This window comes from Xiphophorus maculatus, chromosome 24 (assembly GCF_002775205.1).
Source record: "Xiphophorus maculatus strain JP 163 A chromosome 24, X_maculatus-5.0-male, whole genome shotgun sequence".
In the NCBI taxonomy this organism is placed as follows: Eukaryota; Metazoa; Chordata; class Actinopteri; order Cyprinodontiformes; family Poeciliidae; genus Xiphophorus; species Xiphophorus maculatus.
Window position 1 is genome coordinate 4,338,703 of NC_036466.1, and position 24,002 is coordinate 4,362,704.

The window sequence follows — 24,002 nt, forward strand, 5'->3', positions numbered from 1 at the left end:
CCACAAACGTCCGGAAAACAGCTGAAACGCTGATTTCCTTTAAATCAAGGCTGAAGGAACTGTCTAGAGCTGCCACAATTCTAGTCTGCATTCCAACTTTCTCATTTCCTTCATTTTGACTCGGTGATGTAATTTTGTTTGTTAATTATGTTCTGTTTTTGTCACACAAAGGACTCTGAACTGCCTCATTGCTGAAATGTTATACACTAAAACAAACTTGACTTGACAGAACAATTCCATCTTAGACTCTTCTGTCCAAACAGCATTATCTTTGACTTTGCTCTTCCTTGTAAATGTAGCCATTAAAGGGTACTTTTGAGTTTTATTCTTTATTTATATTTCTAACAACTTTCAATGTTGTTAAAAATACTGAAAGTTTAAGAAGGATTAGGATAGAAAAGATTAGGCCTTGGTCTCCATCCTGATCTGTACTGATTTTAGGGTAGGAGGTAAGATTTAGATTTATGATGTGCATCATATTTAACTTAAAGTTAGGGAATGTACTGGCAATGGTTAGGGTTACGTGTAAATGCAGTTACAGAAATGAACGAATGTCAATTCAAGGTCCTGATACAAACTTGCGTGTGTGTGTGTGTGTGTGTGTGTGTGTGTGTGTGTGTGTGTGTGTGTAATACGTACACTAGATCAGTGACGTTGCAGGCAGACTGTGCCTCCTTGTTTACTGCCCTCCGCCCATATTTGGCCGGGGCTGAGCCCTCAAACATGTCTGGAATAACTGCCCAGAGACAGACAGAGACAGACAGACAGAGAGGGACGAGGGACAGTGAGGCCCCGAGGGGAAAACAGAACACTATTCCAAAATTTTGTGTTGTAAGTGAGGACTTTTTTTTTTTCTGTGATGTTGAAGTTTGGGGATATTTTTCAATAAATACAAGTTGGAAGAAATCATGTAGCGGCGCTGACAGCAGGACTTTCTGGTAAGTGTAACATAACTCATATTTTGGAATCTAATTGGCTGCTTACATAAACGTGCAATGAAATTATGTAAAATGAAAAGTTAGATAATATTTTTTTTTTTATAAAGAAATACCGCATTTCAACTTTCTGCTCAGTCTGGAGCCTGCGTGTCTGTTTATCATGTTTCCTTGGCAACGCTGCGTCCTGTGTGTTTGGCGCCCACACGGTACCAAATGAGTCATGGAGCAAGCAATTTGAGTGTGGAACATTTTATGAGCAGGCGGCAATTTGGGTACGCCAAAACTATTAGAGGCGCTGATTGGTGCGTGCAGAGACCTCGGGCTGCAGGACAGGGAGAGCGACGAGGAGCCGAGTCTGGGAAAGAAGAGTGAAAAATGTGAGATGCACTGCAGAGCGATTGAGTCTGTTGCAAGGAAATGATGTGGCTGCATTTAGTCAATAAAGGTCTATTCATTAAGTTGGGTTTATCCATCCGAGCCGAGTCCGTAATGCTTCTAGCTGGACCTCCTGCTGGCAGCATTGGGAGTTCCAGCTGCAGGTTCATATCAACCCCACAAGTCCTGCCAACTTCCTCCTTTTCATTACTGCATGTCTGCATCCCGCCGCGCTGCCCTGCTGCCGCTCTGCTTGTCGTTTTGTCCCATGAAGTCGTGTTGGAATGCGTTGGACGTCGCATCTAATAGATACATTTGGTATATTTTCCATTTTCTGCAATCATAACAGTTTGAAGTGGAAAAATGGAAGAGATTTTCATCGAAACCACGGAGCAATTTTTTCCTTTTTCGTTTGACAAGACTTACAGTCCACCTAAATTGGTTCTAGTTGTTCAGCAACAGAAATGTGGATGTGTTTTAGTAGAGCCTGCTTATAGAAACCTTATTATTATTATTATCGTCATTTAACTTATTGTTAAATAAAAATAATGCATAACCTCCAACATGTTCTGGTTCCGCCTGGTAGAACTGGTAAAAAGTCCTAAAATCAAGTCTTTGGCTTCCTGGCAGCGGCCACCAGATTTTTATTTAAAAAGAGTTTGATACCCACACCATCGCTGGTCCGCCACCGTACTCCACTGTGAGGTGCTTTTCCATATTCTCATCCTGTATCTCACAAACAAAAACAGTCTGGAGTATAAGTGGCAGAAAAAGCTCAGTCTTACATCCAGATGGAGACAACTTGAAAAAAAAAAATTATTGTTTTTACTTTGCATCCGCATAGACCCAGCGTTTGGTTCCAGTTGCAGTTTAATTTTTTTTTATGTATTTGAAATATGTTTTAGATACATGAATGAATATATGTATTCAGATTAAAAATCTGAAATATTGCTCCAACTGTAGATATGTGTATAGTCAGTCAAGAAATAACTACTTGCCTAATCAGAATCAACACAAATCTTTCTGTCTTTCCCATTTTGGAGAGATATGAACAAATCTGGCACAAGTGATTATCTTAAATTATTAAAGACAACAAATACTTCAGTTGCATATTTATCTGATTTCTTATTTATGTAATTTAGAAGAATAACTGGGGTCCTAATGATTGTGGCACCAGTGATTTGGTGAAAACCGGTTGCTGCAAACTTAAACAAGAAAACATCAAATCATTTTAAAGCTTTGTACACATCAAGAATCGTTTTTCAGCGTTCTTTGTTGAAGGAAGGCGAAAGGGTTAAATGATGTCCAAACATAGACACAGATATGAGCGTCCAGATGAGTTGCATACAGATGATAATGAGTGACATTTAAATAAGGTTCATGTATTGACTATATTTGCAAATAAAATTTCATTTAACAATAAATTGAATTGCTTCTGATGATGTGTACTTAATTAATTCTATCCTAATTAAAATTACTTACAGAAAAAATATAACATTTTTCCTGTAAAATGCAAGTCTTGTTCAGATAATCAGATTTCCACCTGAAGGAAGCTTCAGGGTACATTTGGTGTTCCCTGTAGCTATTTTTACCAGGTGTTGAATACCTAAAGAGGGCAGTAGAAGTTTTTCTCTTGGGGGTAAATTTGGTTCTTCAAAGCTCCCAGAGAATCGGACATGTAGGTAGACAGCAAGCAGATGCAGTGTTTTGACAGGCGACTGATCCTTGTGAGTGAAAGACAGATGAATGGATGGACAGATGCATGGGGGTAAAAAATGACTCCAGTTGGGAGCACAGCAGAACCTACAGGGGCAGACATGCAGACCAAATACCCTCACATGGTCCCGCCTGGCTCCATTTAGTCTTTTATCATATGCAACAAGTTTCGTGCACGTCTTTCTCTAAAATTCATTGCGTCTCATGATTTTCTGGGAGTCCAGCGTGGCTGGAAGTCACAGTTAGTGACAGACGGTCCAACGGATTGGTTTTTATGACAGCCACTAGGTGACAGACAGGCGGACGGATGGACAGATAGGTGACATCATCGTGAAAGCGAACTCGGAGACGGACTCAGACGGAGTTGCATCACGTCACTGCATACCGTGACAGCTGGACAGACACGCTGAGAGGCAAATATAAAACTGCAGTAGTTGTCCTTGTGCCAGTCACCGATACGGCGGCCATGACACCTTTTTCACTGCTGTCACCTCATCCTTCACAGGATCGTCTCTTTGTGGCTGTGCCAACATAAGAGATTATTAGTAGCTTTTTTGTTCAATTTTGTGTTTTTTTTTTGTTGTTTTTTTAAGGTAAAGTTTTAGCTCAGGTTACTGAAATTGATTCATGTATCACGTTTACAGGAATTGACTGGGATATTTCTCAGAACTGTAGTAAACCCAGTGATATGGCAGCAATAATTGATAAAAATGGAGAAATATTACGAGAAAAACCACATTTCTTCTCTTAAACCAAAGAAGCTAGTTAACACTTGACTGATTACAATGTGACTCACTAGCGCGTTAATCATTTTATCAGTCATTAATGCCTAATATCAAGCTATTTTTTATATCACTATAGTGAACAATTAAAAAGTACCGATGATAACAAGCAATATAAAAAAAGTGAAAAGCATTTGTCATGTTTTTATTGGAGAGGTGTTTCTCACTCAAGGCTAATTAGCATGTGGTTAACTATCATAACAGCGAAGCATAATGTGACACCAAACTCTCTTTAACATTATGGCACACAATTATAGAGCAGTATTGGAACAAATATGAGCTAACAAGAAAAAAAATATTATTAGTCATAAACCAAAGAGGCTAGATAGCACATGGCTAAATACAATGTAACTAATAAGCACGTCAATAGAGATGCAGATTAACAAACTGTTTGTAATGATTGACATTGTAAATCATTACATATATTTCTTTTTTTAGCTACAACATGAAACTAAAATTAAAGCAATACATTTTTTTTGTTTAACCAAAGAACACATGGCTAAATATTACATGGTCAAGTAGCCAATAATAACAATGTGGCAACAAAAGTATCTGGCTATTTGGCGTAACTACGGCATCATGAAGTGATTCCAAAAAAAAGGAAAGCTTCAGTTTAAATAACAAAGTAGTTTAAGATCTTACAAAGTTTAATGGTTTACAGATTTTCTGTTGGTCCAATTGATGCCTTAAAAAGTAATTTGGCTGAGCTTGTAAAAAGTCACAACTTAAAAGTGTTGGTGAGCTTTAAAGGGCAAATGGTTTTCTTAGATATCCCGTGAGCATATGGGGGTTCATATGCATTTATAAGCGTGCAGGCATGCATGAAATCAAACACCATGTCCAATGAAACAACTATTGCTCCTGTATATCCTAATAGGGATTTAGATCTACCACATGGACCCATTTTGACTTTATATAATTGTTACACGCACTCCTTTTATTATATATATATGCATATGTGCATATGTATGTGTATATCTTTTTATATGTACAGTATGTGTGTGTGTGTGTGTGTGCATATATATCCATCCTGCATATGTAAATATGGATGATGGAAACAACACTTGTTTTTTTGGAGGTACTTTGGAGGGTTTGTGTGTGATGCTGTGAGATATAATTATTGCACCTGTCACGTGAAAGAATGTAGAACACACACAGGTGTGTATGTTAATAAAAATGAGATACTGACAAAGCTATAAGTACATTTTTCTTTTCTTTTTTTTAACTTAACAGACTGAATTGTTTTAAGTATTAAAATGGGCACTGGTACATGTAGCCCTGTTCTCTGAAGCACAAAGATGCTTTAGACGTTGCACTCATTCTCTAGAAAAGGAAGCAAGTTGTTAGCTATTTGTGCTGTGAGTCAAGCAATCTAAATTGAGCTGAGCTTCAGTTATTTACTGACATCAGAGGAAAGGTATTTGTCCTATTCCAATAGAGCACTGTTTGTTTTGTCATTTATAATCAGGGTCATTACATAGAATGGCTGGCAGTAGTGCCATCTGGCTTTAACATTACATTTAAAAAAAAAGTGGGAGCAATGATGTGTTGCTGTTCACAAAGTGAACAATCTTTTAATTCCCATTGCAGTATTCAGATTGGAGATAACTAGTCTTCACCTGACTTTCTATACAAATGCCAAATGCGGTAACGTTTATGAAATATTTAATATATTTTCAAGAGCAGTAATTGCCTTAAAATCAACAGATTCCATGTATTGCTAATATATTTGTTAATTTAAGGTGAGACAGGTTTCCAGGTCAAATCCCAGATAAGCCTCCAATTCATCCAATTCCCATTTTTCAGAGAGAAATGCATGATATGAAAACAATGAATGATCTCTTAAGTCTCAAAAGTCTACATAGACATTATTATGGTTTTTTTCTATTTTGTGTAGAATTTAAATTAAGACTGGGCTTAAAGGGCAGTATTATGTAAAATTGTCTTTTTTTGAGCTTTACAATATGTTATAATGTTCCTTTATTTAAGAGATCCTTTAATCTCCCCTGGTAGCCATTCTAGATGCAGAAACCAGTGGGGTAACCACACATCATGCAAACCACTTCTAAGAACGATGATAAAGGCTTGAAAGAGGAGCAATGTTGTGATGTAGTGCCATTAATTTGTGAAGTCAAATATCTTTATATATGTACTGTATGTATGTATGTATGTGTGTGTGTTTTATATTACCCACTTATACAAGTCAGCTGAGTGGCAGAAGGGAAACATCAAAAATATGAAGGGCAGTGGTTCCTGGTGACTGAAATGGAGAAACACTCTTTTAAGCCAAAATGACAATACATGTTTTCCACAAAGAAACTTTTGCAGAACAGACAAACCAGAAGATAACTTCTGACCCGTCTTTCCGGAACTGTAAACATACATCTATGATACAAAAATAATAATTATGGCTTCATTGCACCAGCTCTACTCAACAGAGTTTCTATTCCCGGCTCTCGTTCTGTCGTGACATTTTTTATGGCACTGTTATGTTACTTGATTTGCTCAGCCCTAGTTAAGTTGAGTCTTTTTTTTTTTTTTTTTGCCACTGAGCTTTAAAAGATAATTTTCTATAAACAAGAGCAAGGACACTGCCTCTCATGTCAAAGGTCAGAAGGTGGACACATAGCCAAAGAGGTTGCATAGTGGAGAATACAGCTACACCTAAATTAAACAAAATACCAAACCTTTAAGCCTTGAAAAATATTTTAAATGTAAAGGAAAAAGGCAAGCATTAAATGAGTTGGATTTTATTGACACGTGGTACAGGGAACCCCCAATGGCATTGGCGTAGGAACCTCAGTTTGTCCAAAACAGCATGTCTTCCCGGACAGCTGGGTAATGCTGGATGTGGTTACGGTGGTGGAGTCCCCTCCCCAGCTGCCGGGAACAGTAAGAAATCATCCGAGTGCCAGCTCACCCCTCCTGGCAGCTTCAGTGGTAGAGTTCTACCTCACTCCAGTGGAGCACATGTTAGACGATGTTAGGTTGTGACTCAGGACGGAGGGAGAAAGTCTTGTTCGTCTGAGCCGAACGATCGACTAATGTACAGTCTGCCTCAAGATGAGAAAATATTCTTGGATTATACATTGATCTAAAAATTCTCCTAGTGCAGGTAAGAAGGAAGTTTCTGTTGAGTTTATTACTACGGCATAGCATTGTTGTGATTTTGTTTTTACATTCTAAAAGTACTGCTTTTTATAATGAAGGAGTGTTCGTTCTGGTTGTAATTAGTGCATTATGTGGTGGACCAAACCCAACTCTTCCTAGACAAATTGTAATCTAAACCTACGTTTATACTTTCATAATGTGTCAACATGTAGAGCAACCACAGGGACAAACTGTGTTTACAGCCTCCTCTCGTGCCGCTTATTCTTGTTGCTACTGCATCCAAGAACTTGTTGTTGACATGGGTTTTGAAATAGCTACAGTCCGAGCGATCCACCATCTGGCCCCACAGGGAACGTCCCCCACATATGAGCCAGTATCATTAATATTTTCTGTCACTTTGCAAATGCAACCTGTATTATTGAAGCCAACTTTAGTTTAGTGTTTAATTATATCAATATGGTTCTTCACTAATATGGAATTTCTGATAAACTGAGTTTTACCTTTTGGAAGTGTAACCTAGATCAAAAATATCTTTGGTACTCTGTCTGTATTCCCAAGCCAATAACTAGTCAAATGCAGCAGAAAGTAAAACGTTCTCAAAAATGTTTGTAACCAGTTTGACATGACTAATATATTTTAGCAGCCAGATGTCAACCTGAGGAAGATTGCTTCTCCTCACCTAGTTCATCTCCAGGCATTCAAGCTGGCACTGTTTAAAATGTTTCCATTTGTAGGGCAGGACCCTAGCTGGTTCATGTTGGCCCCTATGGGCCTGTACTGACGCAACATGACAGGAGCTTCAGAACTACAAATTGGCTATTAATAGAGCTGAAGAGGTTGTGTTGCTGGTAGAGAGGACACATGCAGAACCTTTGGACTGCAAAAGTTGGATGCAAAAGGGTGGCCACTATGCTTCTGGTTAGAGCAAATGTACCACTTCATAAATAAAGTTGTACTTGTCCTTGACTTCTACTTTACATATGATTTTCTCCTTTTTTGTTCTTTCAGACGTTGGTCATACTCAAGGTCCACTTGATGGAAGTCTTTATGCCCGGGTCCGAAAGAAAGACTCCCTGGAGGGAGTTGTTACCATTAATGGCCTTCCAGTCCTTGAAAACTCCTTGACGAATACAGAGGGCTCATTGCAGCAATCTAACCATCACCTCCAAAAGACTGAGCAGTCCCTTCCAGTGGCAGGCCACACCTCCCTTCCTGCTGTAGATCATACCCTTTCTGTGAGCAGTGACTCAGGAAACTCTACCGCATCAATCAAGACTGATCGAACTGATGAGCACAGCCATTCCCTGCACACAGCTGCAGGACACAACAACTCAACAACAGCCCACCCAACACTTAGCCCCCAGGAGAAACGAGAACTAGACCAGCTTCTTAGTGGCCTTGAGCCACCGACTCAGCGCCAGGCTTACTTGTCCACATCTACCAGTCCAGGGGGAGGGGTTCGACACCTGGTTCCAGCGCAGGTGCATGTCAACGGGGGCCATACCAGGATTCTTAGGGAACCCTCAAAAGAGGAGCGTGAAACTGATATCCTTGACGACGAGCTTCCTAATAGTCAAGAGGGCAACAGCGTTGATAGCTTGGGTACACTCTCATCTTTAGAGGGTCAGGCAACACCAGCGAGCCTCTACTACCAATCACAGACACCTGTTGGTGACCAGAACGACGGGCCATACCTTGAGCGAAACGTTCTTGGGGAAAAGCTGAACGAAATGCCTGTACATGGAGTGCGAACTCCTACAGCAATGCAGGAGAGGTCCGTAGATTCACCATCATCGCAGGTGGGGTACAACAACTACCAAAATGGAGGAGGAATGTACCGTTCACAGTCCATTGGGATTCAGCCACCCAGTAGCCCTGAAACCAACCCTAAAATGATGCCCAAGGCCCCTGAGAGGAGTACCAGTAGTCGAGAGGCAGTTCAAAGAGGTCTTAACCATTGGCACCAGCATAGTCTTCCAGATGATCCCTTTGGGCCTCCTCCTCAGTCAACCCACAGCCTCCCTCATTTCCCAACCTCTGCCTCACAGCGAGACATTGAACAGTCCATAGAGGCACTAAATATGCTAATGCTTGATCTAGATCCAATCAACTCACACATGTCTAAGTCCCACAGTGCACCACCTGGAGATAACACCCTCAGTTCATACCAAATACCATTCTCCCAGACCCTGGCTAGGCCATCCTACCAAGGGGATTCTGCCATCCACGGCTACAACAACTTGGGGTCAATGAACAGCACCTCTCATCAGCGGCAAACTGGGAGGGTCCCAGCAGTGCCAAACCAGAGTCCCGTCACGGAGTCTCCAACATATTCACCCCAAAGGTCCAACACTGGTTACCCATACCAGAACACCACCCCAACACACACCCCTGAGCCCTACCTCCACACACGCCAGGCAACCCATCAATATCCCATTGATACTTCTGCTAATCTCAACCAGCAGTCTCCCCAGAAACTAATAAACTCAGCAAGCAGAGTTTCACACTCCCCAGACCTACAGGGGCCATCGCCTTACCCAGGATACAGCACCTCTTCTTCTCCTCTTCCTACCCTCACACCCCAACCCAAGGAAATGTCTTCTTCTCCCTTGCCAAGAGAGCAAGATGCAGAGGAGGAGAATCTGAACTTGGAAGGCCTGGTTGCTCACCGTATCGCTGGTAAGGCATTCAGGTTTTATGTTAGTTGTTGAAATGATCAATTCACTACAAATGGAGTGATTTATTTCAAGTGTTTATTTCTGTTCATTTTTATGATTACAGTGTTTACATGATACAACTAAAGGAAAGCCAAAAGATTTTGATTATTCCATAAAACCCATTAAAAAAGGTTTCTTATTACAGAATTCTTTGTGGATCTGTGTTCATTTCAATGAACTGAAACATGGGTTTTTACTAAGTCTAAACCCTAGGGAACAAAAAAGCACTTAAAACACACAACTTTGTGTGTACTTTGTTTTAGCTTTTGATTGACATGACTGAAACGCCTGAACTTTCCTATGAAATATATGGAAAGTATATATGGATAATTTTACACATCAGGATTTAGTCTTCCATTTTTTTCTCTTTCCTTCTTAGAATTTACCTGAGGTGTTTACAAAGTACTTCCATTGTTGTTTTAGTGTATTAGTGTGAGCTTCTCTGTTGCAAGATGTTTTTCTTTATGTTTACTTGTAAAAACGGTTGATAATCCTTAAAACAGGATGTAGGAATAGTGCAGGACTCCCCATTATGTCACTAAAATGATACAACTGTTTCCTGACTGCTTCCAAAGTGCTGACCGAGACTTAAAGAAGACTCACGTTGTGTGTACCAGAACGTGAGCAGTTTGTATTACAGATCCACGGTGGAGTTCTGCACCGCAGTTCTGACCTGGCCACATAAAATTAGCTCTGCAGCTGAAACAAAGTAAAGCTGGTGACAGCAGAGATGGGAAGGAGAGTAAGAATAGCCAAGCATGCAGGAGCTTCCATTCATTATCTGCATTCAGAATGCACTTTTATTTAAATAAGCTCTCTGGTGCCTCCTAGTGGGGGAAGGGTTTCCAAGCTTATTTCCATATTTGATTTCTTTCCTTTTTTTTTGCTTGTTTTGTTTAATCCATCTTCGTGGAAAACCTTTTGCTGTCATTGCATCTTCCTCTGCACCTTCCTCACCCTCCTCTTCCTCCACCTGCTGCTTCCCCTCCATCACCTGATTTTCCTCCCCTGGAGCAGAGTACAACGCTCGTATTCGGGGCATCAGTGAAAGCATGACATCCCAACAATCTGACCGCCATCGCTCCTATTCCTTCTCTGGTTTGTCCATTTTTCCCTCACTTTTAATTTTCTCATGTAGTTGATGTATTTTTCCTGCCTCGCTTATTTATTTTCTCCAGTCATGTAGTTTTACTTTCGACTCCCTTCTTTTTGCCCAATAAAATTCTAATCAAGAATTTGAGCTTGGCTCTACCAGAGTTAGGTGTGGATTGTTCGCTTGTGGCTTAGCAAGTTGCAAAATGTTCTACAAGCTTTTCTAGAAAGCATATCCTCAGTTCCGCAGTGACTATCTTGGTGGGTTTCAGGAGTTCGTTCCAGAGGAATGACCCCAGAGGGGACGCAGGAGACAGGCAGGCGCCGGACTACGAGCGAGGGACACTACCAGTGCGGTCATGATAACGTCTCGGCGTCTCATTCGCCAGACTTCGCCAACAACCTGGCTCTGAATCCAGGTGGAAGACCCAGAGAGGTACAGTCAGACACCTGATCTTTGGGTCAAGCCCAGCAGAGCAGACTGTAACTGTAAATCTCTTCATGCAATGTGGACAGAGAAAGTTTTTATATACATATATATATATTATTTTGCAAAAAAATATTTGCTCACCTGCGTTTCAGAGGCGGTTATACACCACTGTCTCTGAAGCGTTCTTTAGCACTGGGTGATGTAAGGTTTGGGGATCGATACTGTCTACACATTCTTGAGCTAAACTGAAGGCCACATGAAGTTTGGAGATCTTTAGGTATTGACTCTAGACTCCATGAGCCCCACGTCCTTTGTCGTCATGTGGTTGATGTTGTTGACGTCGTTCCCAATTGAAACCAACAAACAGTTGACTTTGGAGTATGTAGCAGGGATAACATTTCCTAAAGTTACTATTGCCATGGAAGTGATTGTAAATCCTGGATTTACGGGATGACATAATACTTTTGGCAAACTAGCATACAGTAAACTGCTGCCTATTTGCTGTTTAGTGTTTGCAGATTTTTCTGTGGAACATAGCTCCAAGTTATTTGCAGAAAATTTGCCTATTTGCAACTTTTTTTGTAGACCACATCGGAAATAATCAAAAGTAAATTCAGTACTTGGGAAGCTGGTGTTTACAAAGCAGCCAAACCAGCAGGAACATTTTTTTGTGTGTGTTTATTTTGGCAATAATTGTCTGTATCCCCAAGAGTGGATTTAAGGAAGACATTGGAAGTTAGCATCTGTGTTAGCGCTACAATGATTTCCACTGTGTGTATTAATGGACTTTAAGCACACTATACAACTGGTATTTTTTCAGATTATAATGACTGTTGAGAAGTTCCGTCTGACAATACTTTTTTCTTCAGGGTCTTGTGCACAGTTACCGGGAAGCATTTGAGGCTGATGAGGTTGGTCGCCATGGCAACAGTTCCTCTTTTGAAAGCAGTGGTAAGAATTCTTTTGACTCTTTCAATTAGGATTTTAAATTAGATTTCAATGGATTCCTCTTTATTTATTCTTTAAAAAATGAAATAAATTAAAAAGACAATGCATAAAAATTTACACTTGGTTGCTGGGTTACGTAAAGGACAAAGTTTAATGAAATTGTATGTTGCAAATAAGATGAGATTAACATTTATGCAACTAAAATGCCTTCATGTGGCAAAATATAAACAATGAAAAACCCTAGAGTTCAAATTAAACCTGGATCATAGGTCAAAATATCCAAACAATTACACCAAGGCCGCGTTTGTGTCATTACACATTACGTCATACATATAAACCAATAAATATGGACGGAGAATTGCAGAACTCAATTAAATTTATTCATAAAATTAACTTCAGGTCAGTAGCAAATAAAATGCAGTTTCTCTGCACAATCTTGTGCATCTCACACAAGATCAACTGAGGTGCCTAAAGATTCTCCAGAATTCACCAGAATTTCGACAAAATTCTCCTGAAGTACTTCCAGATTCACATGGTGTAACTCCAGCACCACCAGAGTCCTTCACCCTCAAGCCTGCACACTCCCTATTGTCCTTTGGACGGTGTGGCTTCCTTCCTGAACCCCACGACTCATAATCCAGTTTTCGCAATTGTAATTTATGTCCAACATTAAAATTCTGCATTCAAGGAATTTTCGCACTCTCATTTAATGTTGTCGACTTTCTTTTTGGGCGGGAAATAAGCAAAATGTTCTGAATTTATTGTGAAAAACTCCAAAGCTCAGCGTAAATTACTGAATTTATTCAAATATATCTGATGCTTCTTGTGCGTATGTGGGTGTGTATCTGGTGTGTAACAAACTTTATTTCAATGGATTAATGTTGCTAATTTAGTTTTTTCATTTAACCCGTGTTGGGCAGAGACAGAACCTTTTGCTGCAGTAACAGTGGTTTGAATCAGTTTTTAATTTTTTTTAGCTCGATCTACTCCAGGTTTGACGAAGACGCCTCTGTCTGCTCTGGGACTGAAACCTCATCAACAAGGTGGATCAGGTCAGTGTTTTCTTCTCTGTAGCTGATCATCAAACAAATGTTGATTCCAGACACAAGATAACTGAAGTACATTCAAATAGCAACAGATTTGATTTATTTAGGACCTCCGTGTGAGGGTTACAGTCCCAAAACCACTGAAGATCAAAAGGAACAAAAAGTGACTGTCGTATTTGCAAAAAATAAAAAAAAATCTTGAAGATCTCAAAGAAATACATTTTTGCCTTCATACTCGAAAACCCCTCAAATTAACTGACTTAAACTCCAAGATTCCTCCACATTGATGTGAAAATGCTGAAAAAGCTGTTTAAATTCATACCTACCCCTGGACATGCTTCTACCTTCCTGTTTTGACCTCCTGTCTTCTTTTTTTGTTCTTCCTTTTTGACTTGCACTGCCGCCAGACTCTGATTGTAATAATGCACAGCAAGGTAGGGACACTTCTGCTTTGAAATACTGTAGTTTCACATTCTCCAAACCTTTTTTATTTTTTTTTAAGGACCCTGTATTTTATTGCAAGTAAACGTTTTCTTTTTGAGTTCACCTTTTTTGTTCTTCCTGTGCTTCTCAGATAATCGCAGCACTGGGGACCCGAGACCACAACCATTCACAGTTCCTCTGTCCTTCAGCAGTCCTGTCCACAACACTGACGGGTGAGTTTTTTCCACTCTGACCTCCCGCAGTTTAGTAAACTTAAGCATTTTCAGTAGGTCAGTATTGCTTAACCAATTTCCATGCATTGTCTTTTCATTCTATTGTTATTACACTCATTTTTTTTGCTTTTGCTTTATTAGGCACCACTGCCATTTGTCATGTAGGCGTGTTGGGTTACTTAATGATTGTATTTAGAAATATAATGAAAGAAAACAAAAGAGAGACATTCAGATATGATGTACATTTTCAACATTTAGCCCAGTTTCTGACATTTAGATTTTACTGAAGCTGTTTTACTGGAGATTTTCAAGATGGACCATAACTAGACCGATGGACTGTAGCTACGGGCCAGATTTGTATGATCTGATGCATAGTTAAAGTTCTTCAGATACAGCCTGGTTCTACAACCTGAACGCTAGACAGATTCTGGCTTCTAGATGGCAACAAAGTGCCTCCAATACCATTCTCCTTCAACTTGACTGCATTAAAGATGCAAATTAGCGATAATAGTCAAAAGTGAGGCTTCTAAAATTTTTGTGCTACACTGTCATAAGTCTAATATATTGGAAAAACCAATTGAGCATATTGTACTGTCTGATAACTAGGGATGTGTACGATAATTATTCACTACTTTGTTTTGGTCAGAAACATAAAATCCCAATAATATAACTTATTTGTATAAAGAGGGTTGTAGCAAAATAAAAAAACAATTTCAAGGGGTGTTAACACGTTTGGAAGGCAGTGTATGTAGGAAAATTTTGTAAATGTGAATATTCAGGAAAACATACAGTATATGTGTTTTTATTTTTCAGAAGGAGGACTGGTTCTTCAGACAGCGCCCCCCACAGTCCCGCCTCCCCATACGCCAACAGACCCGCGTCCCCTGAGGGCTCGCAGGTCAACATCATGGGTGTCCACATGGTCCCCGGCAGCCCGAACACCCTCCACCGCACAGTGGCCACCAACACGCCTCCCAGCCCTGCCCTTCAAAGACGCCTAGGTCAAGCCAGCCCCTCCTTGACCAGACACCAGCCCCCATCCAGCCCTCTGATAGGTCGAAACGCTAAAACCGCAACCGCCGCCGTCCCCGCGAGTCCACTGATGGGGCGGCGCGCGGCGTCGAGCGGCCGCAGCACACCCGATGAGCTGGGGGCTGCCTCTCGTCAAGGGAGCGCCCAGCCGTCTCCCACCCCCGCCTTCCCCGTCTCCCCACAGCTCCCAGAGAAGAGACACATGTCCAGCGGAGACGCAGAGAGGACAGACAACAGGAACCTGACGCCGGCCAGCGGTGGCAGCACGCCAAACCTTTCCGGCACACAGACCCTCCCAGACGTCTCCAAGTCCATCTATGGTGAGACACGGGACGGGTTGTATTAGCTCGCAGCTGGCTTGTGCACACAGTAATCGTCTTTCCTGTTCGTTTTCTTTTAAACAGATGGTTATCCAGACATTAAGATGAATGTTAAGTTTGTCCAGGACACTTCTAGGTTCTGGTACAAGCCAGATATCTCCAGAGAACAAGGTGAGGGCTCTAAATACAGCCAAACCCAAAGATTTACAAATACTGTGCGGAAAAAAAAACACACAAGGCTTTTTTTCCACTGTCTGACATTTAATTTGATTCCAAACTTTTTCTGTTTAGATTAGAATTACTAAAATTATTTTTGATTTGCTAAATGCCAGAATTTGCCCAGATGATTGTCTCATGGCCTTATTTGAAAATAAAATAAAAAATTACCCAAAGTAATCAATAAGAGATTCGTGGACTTTGGTAAGACTGGTTGATCCTTGGATACAATTTCCAGTTGCCTGAAGGTGGCACCTCATCTGTTGGAAGTGTAAACAGCTTGGAAATATCCAACCATCACATGGTTCACGAAGGAGACAGGTTGGTGCGAAATGTCTATATGAATCCCAAAACTTAAGATGCTAGCTGAAACTATAGAGAAAGTGTCATTATCAGCAGTAAAAGGAAGTCCATGGGCTGAAAGGCCACTCAGAAAGCCTGATGCCGTTACTCCAAATGCATGAAAGACAAACAAAATGTTTGTCAGCTTCTAAATTTGATGTTAAAATCTGCCTTTATAAAATCTCTCTCACCATTCTGCCTTTTAGATCATTTTATTGACCATAAGGGCCTTAAAATCTGCTAACAATTCAGTGTGATTTAACGTCGGATAGTGGAAAAAAAACTATATTACGGCATTTTCTACAGTGTATGTGAATATCTTGTCTCAGCTGTATCTAGTGGTATACACCAGTGTTTATCCAGTATTTTCCTTTGTATTCTGACTTCCTACATCCTCTTTTCAGCCATTAGTCTGTTAAAGGACAGGGAGCCGGGGGCATTCATCATTCGGGACAGCCACTCTTTCCGTGGAGCCTACGGTCTGGCCATGAAGGTGGCCTGCCCCCCACCAACTGTCCAGCAAAGCAAAAAAGGTAAACTCAGTGACATATTCAGCCCTTTTATGAAGTCTGTGTCCTGTTTTACTCGCATGAGGTCATGTATTGTGATTCTTTGGTAGCTGCCGACATGACCAACGAGCTGGTGAGGCACTTCCTGATTGAGACCAGCCCCAAAGGCGTTCGCCTGAAAGGTTGCCCCAATGAACCCTATTTTGGTGGGTATCTGACCTTTTGCCTGCGTTGGGAGTTCTTGAATCCGGCGGCCCAGTTTCACACAAAGATTTTTTTGTGTGTGTTTTTTTGCAGGATGTCTCTCTGCTCTGGTGTACCAACATGCAATGACTCCTCTGGCTCTACCCTGCAAGCTGATGATCCCCACCAAAGGTCAGGAACACCCTAACGCTGTCTGATCCTCATGCGTTTTCGAAGACTGAAGAAGTGATTGTTGCCTTCATTCTGTGATGTACTTAGGCTTTGTTTTCTGATAATAACCACTTAATCTCCCGACCTAAAGATCCAAATGAAGAGGCGCTGGAACTTGCTACACCTACTGATCCAGCAGTTGAGCTTCTCAAACAGGGAGCTGGTAAGGATCCATGGACATTAAGAGTAGAAATTTAGTTTTTATTAGCATTTCTGAGGGATTCTGCAGCTTTATTATGTAGTTCTTTTATAGTACTAGTCTTTTTTTAACCAGTCATTGCATTGGGAGACTTTCTGGAAACAAACCTTCAAACAAACAAGACAGCAAGCACTGGTCAAAGTCCCTAGGAACTGTTTTTATTATTATTATTATTTTATTTGGCAAAGAAGACTTTACAGAAAGTGAAGTACGTAAGGTACTTATGTGTCGAGTAAAATTAGACAATATATTCTAGAAACATTGTCTTAAATGTTGTTACCCTTGTTTTACAGTTCAGAAGGTTCCTGAGGAAGCCCATGGTAAATACTGGCTTTGCACGGTTTTTGTAGTTATGAACATGCTGTAATGGAGTTGGCTTTAAATTATTCCTGAAGATATTTACTATTGCATGGACAAGACATGCATGCGAGTGACAGTAGAAGAATGTCTGAGTGTAAATCCTCCCAAATTTCTAAACAGAAAGCAACTGACTTGTTGTTTATTGAAGGACTTCATGTTCCCATCCAGACAGTTTTTATAGTCCCTATTTCGGGTTATGATCAAGTTCACATCTTCCCAGTTCGCTCTGGGATCTGCTCAACTGCAAAACCTGTGTGATGGAAATTCACACTAAAAGGACAGTTAAAGGGGACATATCATGTGAAAATCCACTTTTGTAGCCCTTGAATGAATGTAAATTCATTCTCTAGTGGTGCTGTGTAGATATCTGTATGTTCTCTATGGGTTATATTTTGCAGACTATTCATTTTTTTCTATTCACTATAATGTTTTGTTGGCTATGACGTCACTGCATTTGCTGCCGTAGGCCTACTGCTAAACCAGGTCATGACTTCATGACCTGGTTTTGCAGGCTAGTTGTCTTCGTTCTCCTGCTCTGGGTCAGACTCTGGCTCAAACATGTAAGGTTGGACGGACAAGTCTTCCATCCATTGTTGACATCTTTAATAAACTTTGGAATAAAAAGTTTCTCTGCCGGTAGATAATCATGTCGCTGCAAAAATGGCAGAAAGAGCTGCAATGGAACGCCGTGCATGAAATGTCTCAAACAGGTTTTAAAAAAAACCCCGCAGCAAAACGAGTTGTTCTAAGATTTGCCTCAGAACAGGGATAAACATTGTCCCCAATTGTCAAATAGCCTGTTTGACAACAGGTTGACAATGGGTCAGTGGTTCATTGACCCATTGGTCATTGGGTCAATGACTAATGTGACCTTTACAGTCCTATTAATGCGATAATTCTGCCTACATCTCAGAAGCCTGATATTCCAAACTCAGGATGAGAACTGAAGAATCAGATGTGAAGGATCTTCGAGAAACAAGAAGTACAATAGCTTTCTCTTGAAGCGCTTTGGATTGTTGCGTTCCAGATAACTGGGAAACGGCATAAAAAATACTCACCTTTGACTGTTGAATGTGCATGATTGGCTCGTCCAGTACATTCTGCTCTTCCAGTCGTCCTCCATCAACTGACACTGACCTGCTCCCATTTTGTTTATTCACAGCATGTAATGTTCTCTTCATCAACTCCGTGGACATGGAGTCACTCACGGGGCCTCAGGCCATTGCCAAGGCCATTAGTCAGACACTGACAACCAACCCACTCCCAGCGGCCACCACTGTCCACTTCAAGGTGTCCATGCAGGGCATCACCCTCACTGACAGCCAGAGAAAGTAAGGATACTACAGCGACATCTAATAAATAATAGCATAAAGGCTTCCGCATATTCAGGCGTGCCTTAAATACTCTGCGAGCCGCACAGACTCTGCGCACAATGCCCACGGACGGTTGGGATTTCACAGTCGAGTTTTGCAGCTTGCACAGATTTCTTCTGAAAAATTTGTTCATTTCCCATAATCTGAGTGGATACCAGCAAGTGTTGTGAGCCAGCTGGGCGCCCAGCCTCGTTTCTTCTCAGCCTCTAGCAATCTAGCAGTCCTTGCGACTTGAGTTTGCCTTGAGTACGTGCCGACCTCCGCGGAGTGAAGAACGCCTGAGTATATGTGGGCCTTGCGTCTCTGGTAACAGGTCATTTATGTCTTTTGGTACAGAATTTTCTTCCGGCGACATTATCCTCTCACTACAGTTACATACTGTGATTTGGACCCCCAAGACAGAAAGTAAGAATTCTATTTCACAAACATTAGCAGCATGCATGTTGACGACCACCAAATTGTAACACAATATAAAATTCCTATTTTTGTTCAATAGATGGGTAAAAGAAGGAGGTGGATCAGTAAAGTAAGTTCACGTTTCAACAGCTGTGTTATTGTTATACTTTAGAGTTTAAGCTAAGATGTTTCTTCTCTTCCAGACTTTTTGGGTTCGTTGCAAGGAAACAAGGAAGCACAACGGACAATGTCAGCCACCTGTTTGCTGAGCTGGACCCAGATCAGCCCGCCTCGGCCATCGTCAGCTTTGTCTCCAAGACTCTGAAGCGGTGAAACCCTGAAACTTCAAACGGCAGTGGCCGGGTTGCAATCTGCCATCATCGTTGGCGTCTTTTTTAAAAGGACTCAACGTTGTCCTTTTTTTTTTTTTTTTGGGTTTGTTTTCTTTGTTCTCGCCTTCTCTTTTTCCCCTCTCTGCCTTGCTGGTGTGTCTTTCTCGAGAGCCGCCTCCACCCGGAGGCGTCGGCACAGAGCGGAGCCGGCGGACGTGTGGAGTGGAGCTGAGCACGCGACAGGAACGCGACATTGTAACGTTGAGTGACGAGGACATGTAAGAACTTGTGGATTTTTTTTTTTTTTTTTTACGTTCGTTTTTATTGATTTACCAAAGGTAGTTGCAATACAAGTGCAAGAATGATGTAGCTAGTAAGCCATTAATATTTTTTCTCTTTTTAAAAGATGAAGTGAAACAAAAGAAAAACAAAGACAAGATGAAAGAAATGCGGTTTCTCTTGAACTTTGATTCTTCAGGAAAAAAAAAAAAAAAAGGTGGAAGACGTTATGCATGTTAGCTTGATCTTTAAGCTCGGTTCTTCTACTTTCCACAAAAAAGTAAATGTGAACTACTTAGAGGTCATTTTATGGGTCTGCTGTGTGTTGGAAAGGGCTTTGCAGTGAAACAACTGATCTAAACTGTGCATAGCAGACCTCATCTACTAAAAAAAAAACAAAAAAAACCTTTAGGGTCATTTTGTGTCGGTGCAACCACGCTCGCATTCTTTCAGCATCCAATCCTTTAAAAAAAAAAAAGTAAAAAAATTTTTTTGGGATAAACTCCAGCCTGAAATCAACAAGCCGCCTAAAGATGTGCAGACAGTCTGTCCACAAGATGGCGCCACTTACCCTTCCTTACAGACTTCTCCCATCAGCACCTGCTCTGCAGTAACTGTTGTGTTTGTAAGACGCTGCCACAGAAAACACACTGGAAGCCACCGGGAACCGGCCCAATGACCTGGACCTATGCACTGTTGTTTATGCATGTTTTTGTCCCGAAATGCACCTCCGTCATAGCTCCGTTTACCATCACTAAGAACATTCTTTGCCATGTGTGTACAATTGAAAAAAAAAGAAAAAAGAAGAAGATAAAGAAATATCTACATTTAGACAAGAGTTACTTACGCTTGTCAAAAACTGCATGAAATAGACATTTTTTTTAGTCTTTTCAGAGTTCTGGAAATTTGACAGATTATTGAAGTAGCTATTATGATGGCAAGTTTATATATTTATTTTTTATTAAATTTTTTTTGTTGTTGTCCTGTTCTTTTCCATTTGTGTCAAAACTCCGGTTATTTATTTCCTGTTGTTATTGGTCCATTTAAGCCCGAAGTTCTGATTTTTGTTTTCTTTCACACAGTCCTCCCATGTTTGAACTATTCAGGACCTTTTGAGACAAAGGGAGAGGAAAATGCTTTTAAAATGTACACATTTTTGTCTGCTGAGAACAGAACGAGGCTGAACTACATGAACCCAGTACAGTTTTGGGTTTCTCTTTTTAATTCGCACTGCAAAATTTGACATTTTAGTACTTTATAGAACAAAAGAAACCAAAAAAAAAACCTAAATGAAATGATTCATTTTCTGTTCTTTCTTTGTAGTTACGTCTTACTGATTATCAGGGAATTCGACTTTTTCTCCTTTCATAAATATTAATTTCATGTTTCACATTTGAAGCAAAAAGGATGCTGACAAAAAGTTCAGCAAATATTCTGATTTTCTTTTTTTTTTTTTTTCCCCAGGAGAGTTTTGGGTGTTTCAAAAAGTCTGACCCTCACACTTTTTTTTTTGGGATGAAAATTAAAAGAAAAACTACACACAGCCTGCATGTTGAGCATATGCTTAGACTTTCACAGTGCAGTATTCATATGATAACATTTTAAGAATTTTTTTTTTTTTGCAGATCACTTCATGCAGATTTTGTTTCCTTTTAGGTAAAGAAGTAAAAACGCACAATGTGCTTTAGTTCACGGGTTTTCTGAATGCGATAAAATGACATACAAATTGCTTTTTTTTACCCTCCTTGCATCAATAATCGAAAATATTTCCTAATAAGAACCAGAGAGAGTTAGGGTTTAGTTTTCCGTCATGTTGTTCCATTACCATGTAGGGAGAAAGGTGAAAAAAAAAAGTATTTTGCACGTTTATTGAGAACTTGCTCCACCATTCACAAAAATGGTTTGAAACAAACAAACACACATTTTAGGAAATAAGAAAAAACAGTGTTGAAGTCATTCTAATTTCTCAGATTTGAGAAATTACTCAAACGTTTTTTGTGGGGGGTTTTTTTTTTAAATGTTTTTTTTTTGTTGTTGTTGTTGGTGGTTCATCTTAGCCTCAAGCCGTTCCCAGTGACAACCACAGTTCAGGTTCAGTTGTCCCATCAGCAGAACGCGGAACAGGCTCGCTTGTTTTCGGTACAGAACCCAAATTTGTGTTCGTTGCAAAAAAAAAAAAAAACCTGGAAGGTTTTAACGGCAGAGTGGATTTTGGCTCTTTTCATTTGTTTCACTGTGTGACACGAAGATTTCCTTTTTCAACAAAAGACAGAAAAAAATACCGAATACATGCTTAATCATTAATAACGTAAAAAAAAGTGTCTTTTTTTTTCTTTTTGTGTTTTTGAGTCAAAATAGTTCTTCATTAGAACTTGTTCTGTTTTTGCTGTGTAACTTTACGGTGTTTCAGTCATTTCATTTCGGCACTTTTTTAGGACAAAGAGAGAAAAAACTTACAAAATATCAAGATTACTTTTCATAAAGAAACACATTTTATTTAATGTTTTTGTTTGAAACTATTTTTCTTTTCTTTTTTTTTTTTAAACGTTAGAGCAAAAAGAATTGTTAAAAACTAGCTTAGCGCCTGCTCGTTGAACACACATCAACTCAGTTGTCATTGGTTTGAGCCAGATTTACTTTTGGTAAGAACCGTATAGTTCAAAGTGAGTTTTTTTTTTCACTTTTAAATGTTGTCAGATTTCATGTTTAGCGACCTTCTGGAACGACAGAGGGGGGAAAAAAACACAACACACTGTGCGCAATACCTGCTTGCTGACCACATGCATTCACAATAAGCTAATAAAAAAATTGATACTGGTATAAATGTACATAGATATACTTCTTTGAAAGGTGACATAGAGAAAAAGTATTTATTTTTATTGCTTTGTTCCCTCATGATTACTAATATATACATACTGTATATTGTACAGTCTCGATAAAGACAAAATGGGTTGGGAAAAAAATAAAACTTATTTTGGCTAATGATTTCAAAGTCTGAGGATTTTGAGATGTGTTTGAATATATGGTGTACATTACTTTGTACGTTTCTTTTTTCGGCTCATTGTATTTTTGTTTCTTTTCCGTTTTGCTTTCTCTCAGAAAAGAGGCGGGGCATGAATGAGCTAGAGTTGCATGGACAGAAACCGGCGAGCGTTTTCTCGCGTGCAGATGCATCGTAGAGTTTAGATATTTGTTGTTTTTTTCCAAGAAAAAAAAAAAAAAAAAGGAAGTTCAGAAGCCAAACCTTAATGCAATATGCGCTCACGCTGGTTCCATTTATCGTTTTGCCAAAGATTCTGTCGCTTTGCGTCTTTTCGTGCCGCTTTTTTTTCTTTATACCAAATCGCTTTTCTGTTTCCAATTTCTTCAATTCAGTTTTCTCACCAGGAGAGGACACACACAAAATGTTATGGGATGTACAGTTTACTCACTCTGCCACAAATATGTTTCTGTTGTTTTCATTCGTTTGTACGGAGGTCTCAGCGCTCCAAAAGTGTGTCTGCCTCCATCACCTGTTGAGGAAAAAGCAAGCCTGCTGTGCATCGGAGGAGCACAAACAAAGCACTTGTGTCCACAATAGAGAGGAGTGACATACATTTCGTGTGGGTGTCAGTGCTGGAGGTAAATACAGTTCGACGTGTCATGGCGATGCTGAAAGCTCCACAGCTGCAGCTTTGTCCGACTGCCAAAGGTCTCTTTCGAGAGTCAGCGGATTATTTATTCTTATTTATTCTTTTAGTTCACATTTGTGTCACTTTCTTTTTTTATTTTTTTTGAAGCGTTAGCGATGTTCGGAATGTACAATGGCGCTTTATTGAAAGCGAGCAGGGGGTGACGCTGGGCTTGATTTGAGAACTAACGAGCTTCTTCCCGTCTGTAGCCATTTTTGGAAAGGAAGAAGAAGAAGAAAAAAAAATGCCATAATTAAATGTTGCCTAAATGAATATTTATATTGAATTGCATCGTATCTGTTGGCTTTGAGTCAAGAGTTACCATATGTAATTAAAAAAAAAAAAAAAAGATTGTTTGACTTCTTGTACAGATGGCATTTGTCTGTTGTATGAATGTGTTGCAGAGGATGTACAAAAGAGTCTCAGATTTTGTTGCTCTTGTCATTTACATTATACTGTCATGGCTAAGCTGTTCCTAAGGAGAAAAAAAAACATTAAAGCAATACAGATCAGTTACATCGGAGCTATCTGTGTGCTTTTCTTTGTTTCTTTGTGACTTTTTTCTTCTTTTTTTTCTCTCCGTGTTTTGATTCCAGCTTTTACTCTACGGAAGCCCTGAACGGCCAAAAGTGTGAAAATGGCGGTGTCTCGCTAAAAGCCTAATCAGATACCGAGAAGAGGTTTTGGCTCATTTTTGGTAATCAAATCAGCTTTTCCCTCCTGGGAAGGAGCTAGTTTAGCTCATTCA

The 24,002-nt window shown here is 40.1% G+C and overlaps 1 protein-coding gene across 3 annotated transcripts in view; it reads left to right on the top strand.

Moving 5' to 3' along the window:
• LOC102229597 (tensin-like) overlaps window positions 1-23,772 on the top strand; it is a 77,374-nt gene extending 53,602 nt beyond the window's left edge. For 2 of the 3 annotated variants that reach the window (XM_023329437.1, XM_023329439.1), the window contains 18 exons: window positions 7,931-9,601; window positions 10,657-10,737; window positions 11,004-11,167; window positions 12,031-12,112; window positions 13,087-13,161; window positions 13,563-13,589; window positions 13,730-13,811; window positions 14,625-15,163; window positions 15,248-15,334; window positions 16,126-16,254; window positions 16,341-16,436; window positions 16,528-16,605; window positions 16,736-16,807; window positions 17,137-17,163; window positions 18,366-18,534; window positions 18,913-18,981; window positions 19,073-19,102; window positions 19,176-23,772. In XM_023329437.1, the coding sequence (XP_023185205.1) occupies window positions 7,931-9,601; window positions 10,657-10,737; window positions 11,004-11,167; window positions 12,031-12,112; window positions 13,087-13,161; window positions 13,563-13,589; window positions 13,730-13,811; window positions 14,625-15,163; window positions 15,248-15,334; window positions 16,126-16,254; window positions 16,341-16,436; window positions 16,528-16,605; window positions 16,736-16,807; window positions 17,137-17,163; window positions 18,366-18,534; window positions 18,913-18,981; window positions 19,073-19,102; window positions 19,176-19,305 (3,608 nt within the window). In that variant the 3' untranslated portion in view covers window positions 19,306-23,772. The remainder of the gene's footprint in view (window positions 1-7,930; window positions 9,602-10,656; window positions 10,738-11,003; window positions 11,168-12,030; window positions 12,113-13,086; window positions 13,162-13,562; window positions 13,590-13,729; window positions 13,812-14,624; window positions 15,164-15,247; window positions 15,335-16,125; window positions 16,255-16,340; window positions 16,437-16,527; window positions 16,606-16,735; window positions 16,808-17,136; window positions 17,164-18,365; window positions 18,535-18,912; window positions 18,982-19,072; window positions 19,103-19,175) is intronic. The other variant, XM_023329438.1, reaches the window with a different exon arrangement.
• The last annotated feature ends 230 nt before the right edge of the window (window positions 23,773-24,002 follow it).